General features: G+C 41.4%; 1 protein-coding gene across 1 annotated transcript in view; it reads right to left on the bottom strand.

The window, feature by feature from the left end:
• Positions 1 to 13,938, bottom strand: part of PLAA (phospholipase A2 activating protein) — a 37,076-nt gene that overhangs the window by 20,452 nt on the left and 2,686 nt on the right. The window contains exons 2-5 of the mRNA XM_073635938.1: positions 8,860 to 9,053; positions 6,638 to 6,738; positions 5,476 to 5,596; positions 2,980 to 3,147 (exon numbers count right to left, since the gene is read on the bottom strand). Of these exons, the coding sequence (XP_073492039.1) occupies positions 2,980 to 3,147; positions 5,476 to 5,596; positions 6,638 to 6,738; positions 8,860 to 9,053 (584 nt within the window). The remainder of the gene's footprint in view (positions 1 to 2,979; positions 3,148 to 5,475; positions 5,597 to 6,637; positions 6,739 to 8,859; positions 9,054 to 13,938) is intronic.

Here is a 13,938-nt window from a genome sequence, read left to right as displayed (position 1 = left end):
CACCACCAGTTAGGGCACAGTATATCTGTTTACTCTTATTCTAACTGCCATGTTGTTACACTCTTTTATAGGTTTTCAGAGACAGCATGTATTTTCAGTACATAAGGTAATTTTAAATTTGCTTTGGTATGTATGCAGTACCTCCTTCTTTTAAGAAGACAGTCTTGAAGGGCCCTTGCCTTCTGAACAAAGTTATCCAATTCTAGTCTACCCTTTTTTTTTTAATCCCTCGCTCTCTTAGGTACTCTTTCAAATCACTATCCATCTTTTCTGTGATTTTCTTTCCTTTGTGTTACCAACTACTTATATCCTATAAGTCAGGCATCACTAACTTGCGGACCGTGTCCGGATCCAAACCCGGTCATGCCATTTAGTAGCCAGTTCTGTCTTCCTGCCTCTGCCATCATCACAGACGGAGAGCAAGAAGCACAGTAGCACTGAACGGAGGGCGGGATCAGGAACTTCCCGAGATAACTTTCCAGATTAACCAGCAGGTGATTGGTTGGGAGGACTGCTCTGTATCCTGGTAACCAATTAACAGTTAATATGCAAAGTTCACTGCGGCAGCTCCCGCTCCCACCCTCCATCCAGTGCTACTGTGTCCCTTGCTCTCCGTCTCCCTGTCTGTCCTGCTTCCCCCTGTGTAAGGTAGTAGTGAGGGGGTAGAGGACTTTGCTCTGAAGGATTGGGGAGCAGGGGATGTTTGATGTGAATGTACAGGGAACTCTACGGGGGGGGGGGGTAGGGGGTTGCTGATGTAAAGGGGCAGATAACACTACTGTGAAGAGGGCAGAAAGCACTACTGTGGGGGTTTAATAAGACGAGCAGAGGACACTACTGTGGGGGGAGGTGATGTAAAAGGGGCTAAGGGGGGTCGAGGACACTACTGTGGGGGGGGGGGGAGCTGTAATGTACTGTAAAGGGGGGATTGTGATATGCAGGGTGGACTGAGGACACCAAAGTAAGAACAGGGCTGTGATATAACATAACATGAGGGGGGCTGTGATGTGAAGGATCAAGAATAATTCAGACCTCTGCTGGATGAAAGTTTTACTGATCGGACCTCCGTGGATTTTAATTCAATACCCTTGCTGTAAATATACCATTTTTTCTATTGCTACCTTGTTTTAATTTTACACAAAACCAGATACTAAAATTGGTTATATTTTGCTGTAATTAATAATTTATTCAATTATAATTAATAATTTAACCACCATTTACATTTTTAGTTGTGATGGCTAGTGTCATTTTTATTTTTTTATGAGCAGAGCTAGGCTCTGTTTAGTGTGATCTATCACGGCCCAACCAAAAGGTACCATACCATCCCCTGCCTGCAGATGAACTTGCTGGATACCATTTTCCTTTCAATAATTTTCTTTTTAAAATTTCTGTTTGCCTTGCCTGTGCAGACACTTCATACTTTGAAAATGGGGAACCAAAAGCTATGCATAATACCCTTCCCCTAAACGGTGTTGCTCAAGTGAAATGCCCCTAAAGGACATCAACAATTTCTGTGAATGCAAACAAAAGTTATTGGGAAAATTAAAGATGGCTAGAAAACCCTGCATAGATACACCCGATTCCCTCCAAAGATCCTGACCGACTTTTATTTACAGTGCATTGTAGCCTGGATTCCCATTATTCTTCCCCAGGACCAAAATATGCTATGGCTGCACCACAGCTGGAAGATTTAACCAAACTTAAGCAGGACTCTTATGCCCCGTACACACGGTCGGAAATTGATCGGACATTCCGAAAACAAAATCCATGGATTTTTTCCCGACGGATGTTGGCTCAAACTTGTCTTGCATACACACGGTCACACAAAGTTGTCGGAAAATCCGATTGTTCTGAAGGCGGTGGAGTAAAACACGTACGTCGGGACTATAAACGGGGCAGTAGCCAATAGCTTTCGTCTCTTAATTTATTCTGAGCATGCGTGGCACTTTGTGTGTCGGATTTGTGTACACACGATCGGAATTTAACTGATCGGATTTGGTTGTCGGAAAATTTTATAGCCTGCTCTCAAACTTTGTGTGTCGGAAATTCCGACGGAAAAAGTCCGATGGAGCCCACACACGATCAAAATTTCCGACAACACAATCCGATCGCACTTTTTCCGTCGGAAAATCTGACCGTGTGTACAGGGCATTAGTCGTAGAGTCTTCCTTAAACAATGTATTTACATCTCAAATATTCAACATCTCATAAGCGGTTTATTCTTCATTTAATGACAGAGAACAGGAGGTATCCATAGCAATCTTTTATGCCCCAGAGGCAGTTCTACAACCAGAACTAACTTGTTCATAGCACAGTTACAGCCAAAAAAAAAAGTCTGAAAAAAAAAGAAATAAAAAATCAGCAGCTACAAATGCTGTAGCTGCTCACTTTTAATAAAAAGGACACTTACCTGTCCAGGGATCCAGCACCATCCTCACCTGGCTTAGTTCTTCACTAGCCTTCCGGTTCCTGGCACCGGCATCATAACTGTGGGCAGCCAGATGTGCTCTGCTCCGAGCAGAAGTGGGAGTGGGTACCTGTCAAAACTTGGTACTCTCCCCCCCCCCAAAAAAAAGATGACATGCCAAATGTGGCAGGGAAGGAGGACTTAAAGCGGAACTTCCCCCTTTTAGGTGGAATTCCACTTTAAGTTACTTATTCCAAACTGCACACATCTGTTTCACACTAGCTGGCCATCATACAGTAAGTGCACAATATGAAAATCAAAGCTTCAATGGAGTGGGAGGGGGGAAAGTTTAACTTGACAGACTCCTGGAAATCACCTCTACAATAATACTGATAATCTCTTTATGGACTGTTTTCTGACAGTCCAAATTAATATCTAATTTATGCATATGCATTATGTTTTTCTGGTTTTAATCCTATAAACAATTATGAGGTGAAAGGTTTCATCATCTATGAATAGTTAAGGTAAACCCATGTAGTCATGTACAACTGCTAAACAGATTTGTTTCTTACCTCTAGTATTTGGAAAGAGGCATATGCTATAAATATAATTGGTGTGACTGTAGTAGACCTGTAGGCATTCACCAGTAATCAGCCACCTCCTCACAGAGGAATCATTGGAACAAGACAGAAATTCAGTCTCATTCACTGTTGCCAATCCTCGTACACAGTCCTCGTGTCCTAAAAACATGGTTAAAAAAAAAAAAAAAAAAAGGGAGGAAGGAAAGAAATAAGATCCATGGTATTTAATGCAGACGCTGTTAGATATAGATATAATTATTTTTGCAGATCATCTAAACACAAAAAAAATAGAACAATGATTGAACATACTTTGATTCGATTAGCAAGGTTTGAAAATCTTATTCAAAATTTGGCAAACCTAAAGGTTGTGGGAAACCTTGCTATGCAACTCTGCCCATATGTAGGACTAATAAGCGAGATATTGCCAGAAAGAATGTAACTCAGCATTGCTTTTGAAAAATATTGTAGCGGTGAGAAGGCCTTTTCATGCAACTTCTGGGACAACATTGAAAATAGACAAATACCGTATATACTCGAGTATAGGCCGACCCGAATATAAGCCGAGGCACCTATTTTTACCACAAAGAAACTGGGAAAATGTATTGACTGGCGTATAAGCCTAGGGTGGGAAATGCAGCAGCTACTGGGTAAATAATGCCCATCTGCAGCCTCACTGTGCCAAAACACAAACAGAAAAAACTCTCTCCTGCGCTTGAGTGACTGAAACCTCAATGAAGATAAGGCCAAAAAGCTTCTGTGATATCTGCCGTCTTGCAGCCCTCTTCAGAACATTGGGTTATTCATGGACTACAAGAGGATAAAAAGACAAAAAGAGGGCGCACCGACCTAGTGCATTACCACAAAAAAAATTACCCCAGAAACGCGTCAGCCATCGCCCCATCAATTGGATGTCCAGGTCCCGATTACGTTTTGATGTCCACTACTGCGTACCTGCAGCTATTGTTCATGTTTAACGTACATGCTCGTTTGTGAGTATCCATCTTTTGTTGTTTTATCTTTTTAATAAACGCTTTTTGTGGTAATGCACTAGGTCGGTGCGCCCTCTTTTTGTCTTTTTAGCCTCACTGTGCCAACCTGTATCATCAGTGCCCATCTGCAGCCTCACTGTGCCCATCTGCAGCAGTACCTGTGATAACTAAAACAGCGGGTGTCTCCCGCTGTGTCATTCAGTCTTTTCGGCGGCCGTCTATTGTAACAAAGCCCCGCCACCTCCTCGTCCGTGATAGATGGTACACTGATACGGTTTCCCAGCATTGTATCAAGAAGGTACAGCTGCAGATGGGCACCCTCACTAATAAAAAATGTGCTGAAAAATTCAGCTTATACTCGAGTATATACGGTACTTTCAATTACAGGCTTGAGACGTGCCTTAAAGCTGAACCTGGTGCAGTGGAACAAGGTTCCAAATGATATGCAGCCCTTCACTTTATTCCACTGTATGCACAGTAACTCTTTATCTACTGAATTGTCATAATTCCTGAACAGCACCAACACATACTGACAATATGGCTGCTGTGTACCCCACCCTTTTATAGTAAGAAGGCAGGGTTAAATAGTCCTTTAGATTATTGGCCCCTGTGACTGACCAGGGGCAAAGGCTGAGTGGTGCATTATGGGTTATTCTTCATTTCTGACACAAACTTATTGGCAAGAGTTCAGAATCAGGCACAAACGCAAATTGTGGGTATCCTCCTTGAAACCAAGTTTGAAGCAGTTTGAACGTAACCTCTAATTCTGGTTAACTGAAAAGGGATATCAATTATATTGCTCTGTTTTCAAATAAGCAAACATTGAAAAACTAGCATACCATAACATTCTTTATATCACGTGGAACAAATTTTATATAACAATGACAAACAAGGAGCCATTTTATGACCTGTAGCTTTAAAAAATTCCTTAACTGCTAATATACAGAACTGTCATGTGACCTACTCACGCCATCAGTATAAGATGTTCTAAAGCTACATAGGTCCCTTTATTACTAATTGATTGTTTGTTGGCATGTAAGAGATAACAGATCAACAACTGCAATTAAAATGTCTCTGCTTTACATGACGTGTAAGGTCTATGAACAGCCAAAAGTCAATGATGCCTCAAGCCAATCACCCTGCAGGTGGTATACAAAAAAAAAAAAAAAAAGACTCATTTAGGTTGGGTGATACGTAAAGATATCAAATAGTCCTTCTTACATTGCTTAATTGATAAAATTGTGAGTCACTGTATTTGCAAGAAGAGTGCTTTTCCTTAGAGACCTGCAACAGCTCTGCTTACCTACCACAGACCTGTAACCAATGTGCTCAACTAACCACCCTGTGCTATGCATACAGAAAATCTGAAGCAGAAAACGTTGCCTTTTGACATTTTCCTGTGCATATAAAAGGGTTATGGATAAATCCGTTTGAAGGTTATAGGCATTTGGTATATAAATGAGGCAATTGCAGGTCTCTAATGTTCATCTTAACACACCTAGGAATGTCCTCTCACACCGCCCTGCTTTCCACAGCTTGATGGATTTGTCAGCTGATCCAGTCAACATTAAACCTTGTTCAGGCAAAATCTTCACAGCCCATACAGCAGCTGTATGGCCCTACGAAAAAAATAAATAAAAATGTTATACCTTGGGCCTGCTTTCTAAATCACAAATTTAAAAAGGCAAATGATTTACCATTCTGCATATTAATGGGAAGTCAAATAGTGCTTGTATAGGTGAAATTCCACCGCTGGAAACAGAGATATCCCTTAGGCATCAGTACACAGGTTCTCCATGTCTCAGGATCTGTTTGTCCGTGGTCTTCCCCGAGTACTCGCCCCCTCCTCAGTGTATCCCTGGGATCTTCTCTCACCACTGATCGATGACTCGGCACTCTTTCAACAGCAATGCTGATCTCTGACCAATGGATGAGGCCACTTCTGGGTGACAGGATCCCAGAGCAGGACATGTGAAACAGCACCAGAAATCACCCCGGACAAACAAATTTCTGCATTTCAACAAGACTTTAAGGCTACTTTCACACTGGGGCGTTAGCGGTAAAGCGGCGCTAGTTTTAGCGGCACTTTACCGCTGTTATAGTGGCGCTTTTCGGCCGGTAGCGGGGAGCTTTTAGCTCCCGCTATCAGCCAAATAAAGGATTAAAAGCAACCGCAAATCGCCGCTGCCGAAGCACTTTGCTGGCGCTTCGGCAGCGCTGCCCACTGATTTCAGTGACGGGTGGTTTAGGAGTGGTGTATGCACCTCTCCCACACCACCCCACAGATGCTGCTTGCAGGACTTTTTTTTCCCGTCCTGCAAGTGCACCACCCCAATGTGAAAGCACTTGGGCTTTCACACTGGGGAGGCTTGAGAGGCGCTTTAAACGCGCTATTTTTTGTGCTAAAACGCCTGAAGAGCACCCCAGTGTGAAAAGGGGTCTAATAGGTAATAAAGGGCTTGCTTACTATCTAGCAATTTGTACTCTATATTAAGCAATGCACACATCCCTTTAACATTCCGATTTTTACAGAAGGAGCACAATATTAGTAAAGGAAGCAAGAGGGTTTGTTATTTGTCTGTTGCTAAGAATGACTCCTTTTACTAGCACATGAACATTTTACTAACAAAATGTAAATCTAGACAGGAACAGGCCATCACCTGTAAGGTCATCATGCACTTCTCATTCAGCCACACTTTTCCAGTTGTGTCCCATGATCCACTTAATATGGTGCCAAACTTGCCAGAAGAAAGACTGCATACTAAAACAAAAAAAAAAAATATTTTCATAATGTAGCATTATTTATTGATTTAAATAAATACACTTGTTATAAATAACAGCATGAAGAAAAAAAAAAGCCCGTAAAAGCATTAAAAAAAATGTAGTACTTTATGTTTAATTTAAAAAATCCAGAAAATACTGGTACCTGCATTCACAGGAAAGAGGCAGCAGCAAGAGCCATTGGCTCCTGCTGCTGTTAATCAACTCCTGTGAGGAGGAAGTGGAGGGGGGGGGGGTTGTACAGGATGGGGGTTGAGCCACTGTATTTATGGACACACACAGCCCAGCTTGGGAACAATTTGCTACAGGGCAGATACAGAAGAGAAGGAATGGACAGTGCTGGTGGGGGACCCCTGAAAAAGGAAGTTTGGGGTCGTTCTGTGCAATACCATTGCACAGAGCATCTATTATAACATACTTTTTTTTTTTTTTTTTTTTAAGTGTTAGAGACAACCGCTTTAAAGGAAATCTGTCACAACTGTTCAATCTGTCAGACTGTTACAATGACCTTTTGTTTTCAGCCTAGATTCACACTAGTGCTGCTGCATAGTCAGGAGTCTTTTCAGTGCATTTTTAGAACTCATTCATGATGCATTGTCATGCTTCATGCATTGTTTTGTAGGAGGAGGAGAATTGTTAAAACACAAAACCCTGCTAAACATGCACTCCCAGTATAAACTAGAAGACCAAAAATGCACTATGCTGCACCAAAACAAACATATACACCTCTTCAAAAATCACACTGCACCATGTTGCATTGATGTGACTGGGCATCATAGAGAATAATGTGATTTCTATTGTGCATTACAGTGCAACAGCAGAGACAGTAGAAATTGCACTAATGTGACCGGGAACTTAATTCTTTAAGTTACTAACCCAGAATAAGACCTTGTTCACACAGGGCATACATAGCCAGACTTCTGTGGAGGGCCATGTTTACCTGCAAGGGGATACACAGGTGCTCTGTGCATACCTGTGCAGTAGAGCTGCACGATTAATCGTTAAAAAAATTGCGACCTCGAATCAACCCCCCCACCTGATCTTAATCCAGCATTTCCACGATTTATGTAACAAGTGCAGAGCTGTCCCTTGCTCACAGCTGTCAAAGCTTTAAAAAAAAAAAAGAATATAAAAAAAAAGCAGCCGTAAATGCGCTGAAGGAGAGATAAAAAAAAAAAAAAAAAAAAAACATGGGGGGGGGGTTTTACTAAAACTGGAGAGTGTAAAATCAGGTGCAGCTCTGCATAGAAACCAATCAGCTTCCAGGTTTTATTGTCTTGTTCCTATTGAACAAACTGAAGTTTGAATCTTATTGGTTACAATGCACAGCTGCACCAGGATTTTGAGTGCTCCAGTTATAGTAAATCTCTCTCACTGTCGTTTCATTTACGGATAAAAGGGATGATCTTCGGTCTGCAAATGAGGTCAGTTTAACCACTTAAAGACTAAGCCTTTTTCTGACACTTGTTGCTTACAAATTAAAATAAGTATTTTTTATAGAAGATTATTTAGAACCCCCAAATATTATATATTTTTTATCGCAGAGACCCTAGAGCAGTGATGGCGAACCTTGGCACCCCAGATGTTTTGGAACTACATTTCCCATGATGCTCATCTACACTGCAGAGTGCATGAGCATCATGGAAAATGTAGTTCCAAAACATCTGGGGTGCCAAGGTTCGCCATCACTGCCCTAGAGAATAAAATGGCGGTCGTTGCAATATTTTATGTCACACTGTATTTGCGCAGCGGTCTTTCAAACAATTTTTTTTGGAAAACATACACTTCAATTAATAAAAAAAAAAAAAAAAAAAAATGTAATGTATAATGTAAAAGCTGATGTTACGCCGACAATAGTGACCTTTATTCTAAGCAAAAAAATTGTGATTCTCATTTTATCCAGAATCGTGCAGCTCTACTGTGCAGTCCTATTGCTGCCAATTAAGAAGTAGAAAAAGCACGGGCACAGCCGCTGTTTCCAATATGACATCTGTGCGGGGGCACGGCACCCGAAGGCATCCTGGAAAGCATAAAAATATTGCGACAGCGGAATTATTAGTATGTACGTAGCCTAATGTGCACATGAACAGGCTTGACTCACCTGTGTTCTTATGACCTTTTAAAACATAAAGGGGACTTTCGCTATCCAGGCTGAACACACATATGTTATTGTCATTTCCACCAGTTGCAATTAATCCACGTGGGTAGGTTTCACTTGGAGGTATAAAGCATACAGTGGAGACAAAGTTGGAATGTCCCTTCATACGATGCAATTCAACAAAGCTTCTGGTGGGACTAAATAATAAGAAAACAAAGTGAACACAGTTACATAATTAGTCAGGTTAAAAAAAAAAAAAAAAAAAGAGACAAGTCAATCTGCTTCAACTAATAGAAAAAAATATTGAGTCGAGTAGAACAGAAATGTTCCAAAGAAAGAACTAAAGCATTGGACATCTGGTGTTTAAAGTGGATGTAAACCCGAAAAAAAATTTTTTAGTTTTTTTTAATATACTGTAGAATATAAGATTTCCTATCATTTGAGCCCAGTGTTGCCACACAGAGTTAATCCATCTCTGAGCAATCCTATTTTATTGTTCAGTGAGAAAAATCTTGACAAACTGAGAAAAACTGTCAAATACTCCCCCTTGCTGTGAGTGACAGCCTAAGACACAGGCATTATTTTTTAATTCCCTTCCCCACTCCTTTCTTCAGCAGCTCTGCAAGGATTGGCTGTTCCACACCTCAGCATGATTTGGCATGCTGAAGTCATGTGGTTACTTTCCTGTCTTTTCACTGGATGTTAGAGATCATAGCAGAAGTTCAGCAGAAGTTCAGTGTTAGAAATAAACAGGAGAAAATGCATATTGACAAGGGGAGTGTAGAGGTGGGCGGGGAGTCCACTGACATCACGACTCCACCCGAGCTCCAGACAACAGACCCACCCACGGAATATGCAGTTTTTCGGGTCTAATAACAACAGACAGAGGGGAGACATTTGACAGGTAAAGATACATGCAGGAGGCATGTATATCCTTATAGATAACCCCTATGGCAATAGTTTAGAAAGGATGACATTGGGTTTACATCCACTTTAATATAAAAAGATCTGAAAAAAAAGACAGCCCATAACAGTCATTATTTCTTGCAAGTTACAAATCCTCAACTTTCACAGGGCAGAAATTAGTTGGATTTCAAAAAAACATGTCTTTGAAGGTGGATGCAGAAAAAAAAAAAAAATGAAGCTCTGTCGAACAATGTTAGCCAGAAATAAATTCTAAGGCCTCATTCGCACTGACACGCCGGTGTTTAGCCTTTCTAAAAACTTTTATGCCCCCCTGATCATTTTTCTTGCATTCAGATGTTCAGACTTAGTCACATTTATATGTGTTTAGGTGTCTAATTGGATCCCAGATGGACAAAATTCTGTTTTCTGTAAACATAGGTAAAATGCCCATTGTGAATAGCAACACTAAAAAATCATGACATGTAATTATGTGTTTAAAAATGTCCTCTAAACCCAGGTTTCTCAGTGCCAGTGTGAATGAGGTCTAATGCCCGTTACACACGATCGGACTTTCCGCCAAACAAAACTGTGGATTTTTGTTCGAAGGTTGTTGGCTCCAACTTGTCTTGCATACACACGGTCACACAAATGTTGGCCAACAATTACGAACGTGGGAACGTGGTGACGTACAAGACATACGACGAGCCAAGAAAAAGGAAGTTCAATAGCCAGTGCAGCTCCTTCTGCCCGATTCCAAGCATGCGTAAACTTTTGTGTGACGGACTTGTGTACACACGATCGGAAATTTCGACAAAGTTTTGTTGGCGGAAAATTTGAGAACCTGCTAGCCAACATTTGCTGGAGGAAAGTCCGACAACAAATGTTCGATGGAGCATACACACGGTCGGACTTTCAGCCAACATGCTCACATCCAACATTTGTTGTCAGAAAATCCGATCGTGTGTACGGGGCATTAGAATGTATTACCCAGACAGTGTATACTTTGGTGAAATGGTTTATAGTTACAGGTGTGTTCAATAGTCAAGGCAAATAATCCGTTTTTGGGGTATCTATAACCACTTGCTGACAAGGCCTTTTCTGTCACTTTTTGTTTACACGTTTAAAACAGTATTTTTTGCTACAAAATTAAACTTAGAATCTCCAAAAATTATTTCTTTTTCTTTTTTAGCAGAGACCCTAGAGAATAAAATGGCAAGAGATGCAATTTATGTCACATTTGTGCAGCAGTTTTTCAAATGCTGTTTTTTTTTTTAAATACATTTTTTTTAATTTGAATGCAAATAAACCACAATACATAACCCGATTTTTTTCTAAAATATAATATATGATGTTACGCTGAGTAAACAGATACCCAACATGTCACACTTTAAAATTGTGCACACTCGTGGAATGGCCATAAACTTTGATACTTAAGAATCTCCATAGGTGACGATTTAAATGATTTTATAGGTTACCTGTTTAGGGTTACAGAGGTCTACTACTACAATTATTGCTCTCGCTCTCGAACTTGGCGATACTGCACAAGTTTCCCCCAACGTTCTGTGTGAACCCAGGCTTGTTATAATAATTTTAGCCTGGGATCACACAGGAGCAGAGCAGGAAACCGCATACGATTCGGGCAGGAATCTTCAGCAATTCTTTGCAGTGTGATTTGCGCCTATTCCTTTTGTATGGGCGCAATTCGCACTGCAAAGTATTGGTTTCTGAAGAATTTTCAGGGGTGAGATTTCTGTCCAATCACAAGTGGTTTCCCCCACTGCTCTCTTGTGTGATCCCAAGCTTGTCATAGTGATTTCAGCCTGGGATCACACAGGAGCAGCGCAGGAATCTTCAGCAATTCTTTGCAGTGTGAATTGCGCCTATTCCTTTTGTATGGGCGCAATTTGCACTGCAAAGTATCAGTTTCTGAAGCATTTTCAGTGCTCGTGAAAATACTTGTTTCGGTATCAATGCATCCCTAATTAATTTGATTTAATTTAACCGCTTGCGGACCAGCCGCCGCAGTTTTACTGCGGAAGGATGGCTCCGCTAAATCACGTTACTGTACATGATCTCGCAAGGTTTCGGATAGCAGGCGCGAGCTCCGTGAGTCCAACCGCAGGTCCCGTGGATTCGTTGTCCGTGGGGATACCCACGATCATCTCACGGAGACGAAGAATGGGGAAATGCTAATCTAAACAAGCACTTCCCCGTTCTGCCTAGTGACAGGACGCTGATCATCGCTCCCTGTAATCGGGAGCGGTGATCAGTGTCGTGTCACACATAGCCCATCCCCCTACAGTTAGAATCACTCCCTAGGACACACTTAACCCCTGTAGTGCCCCCTCCTGGTTAACCCCTTCACTGTCAGTCACATTTACACAGTAATCAGTGCGTTTTTAATCGCTGTATAAATGTGAATGGTCCCAAAATAGCGCCAAAAGTGTCCGATGTGTCCGCCATAATGTTGCAGTCACGATAAAAAAAAAAAAAATAATCGTTTATCGCTGCCATTACTAGTAAAAAAAAAAAAAAATTATTAATAAAAATGCCATAAAACTATCCCCTATTTTGTAGACGCTATAACTTTTGCGCAAACCAATTGATCAACGCTTATTGCGATTTTTTTTACCAAAAATATGTAGACGCATACATATCGGCCTAAGCTGAGGAAAAAATTTGTTTTTTTATATATTTTTTGGGGATATTTATTATAGCAAAAAGTAAAAAATATTGCTTTTTTTTTTTTTTAAATTGTTGCTTTTTTTGTTCATAGCGCAAAAAATTGAAACCGAAGAGGTGATCAAATACCACCAAAAGAAAGCTCTATTTGTGGGGAAAAAAAGGACGTTAATTTTGTTTGGGAGCCATGTCGCACGACCGCGCAATTGTCAGTTAAAGCGACGCAGTGCCATATCGCAAAAAGTGCTCTGGTCTTTGGTCAGCCAAATGGTCCGGGGCTGAAGTGGTTAAAGCGGAGCTTCAGTCCCCATAATCATTTTTTTTTTTTTTTTTTTTTTTAAATAAAAGCTCCCCTGTGATTGTTACTACTTGTACAGTAATATTTGGATACTGTTAGAACCGTCTTCATGCTTGTTACTTTTAAATCTTTAATATATTTTACCTGATCTCATAAGCAGGCAGGGGCCATCGAGCATGTGGGCATCTGAAGCCTGCTCGTGTGCATTTCAAGGATTAGGTGCAGCTGGCTACCCAGCATGCATGTTCCAATCTCACGCTAGCGCAGTTTGTTCATCACAGGTTGCCATAGCAATGGCGGAAGTTCCCGCCCCCCGGTTATGGCAACCTGTCAAAGGACAACCCGGGAGGCTCCGAACTCCTCCAGATCACGTCATTTCCGGTCTTCAAATACCACGAGATTTAACCATTAAGCTTCCTGAAGACTCCTGGCTTTCCCCGACTTGTTCATTCCCCGATAGTCCCGGTAGGCGGAACACTTTGGTGGGGGTGGGTCAGCTACGCCTCTTGACCTTTGACCCCTGGGGACACGCCTGCTGGCCTTAGGAGGCGGTCCCTATTCCATCCCTGAGTCCTAACCTTGTTCAAGGGAAACCCTAACCCCAACTGAACTTTGACCTATGAACTTTAACCCTAACGCTAAGTGCATCTTCACTTTTTGACTCCCCCGCCCTAAATCCCCTACCTTTCCCAGATCCCGCTTGGTTTGTCGGAAAACATGTACAGATCACATACAGTGGGAGGATGAAGATGAGTAGGTTAATATTTAGGATAAGAGATATAAAGGGTTACTACACACCTAAAGAGAAAGGATGGGAATGAGATGTACATTAGAGGGGATTAAATGAAACAATCTCACATTAAAGCGGAGTTGCACCCTTTTTTCCTGTCCCGGACACCTAGGCGATGACATCATTGAGCAAGTCCCATTGATTCCTGGGATATCAGCATCATCTATCCCTTTGTCTCCTCCTCTGTGTATGACCTGTACCATTTAGGCTACTTTACACTAGCAGCATTTCACTATGCAGGTTCTGGCAGGGGACAGTGCAATGTGTTTTTCAGCACATCACACTGCTTACTTTTTTTTTTTTCTAACTTTATTTCAAGTGTCATGTAAAGAGGAAAGGATTGCCGCTACTCCCAACCAGCCCAGGTAAATAAACGATAATGCTAGCCATACACCAGTCAAAAAAT

This window comes from Aquarana catesbeiana, linkage group LG01 (genome assembly GCF_042186555.1).
Source record: "Aquarana catesbeiana isolate 2022-GZ linkage group LG01, ASM4218655v1, whole genome shotgun sequence".
Classification (NCBI taxonomy): domain Eukaryota; kingdom Metazoa; phylum Chordata; class Amphibia; order Anura; family Ranidae; genus Aquarana; species Aquarana catesbeiana.
Note: the sequence above shows the minus strand (reverse complement) of the source record. Positions and strands in the feature narration are given on the sequence as shown.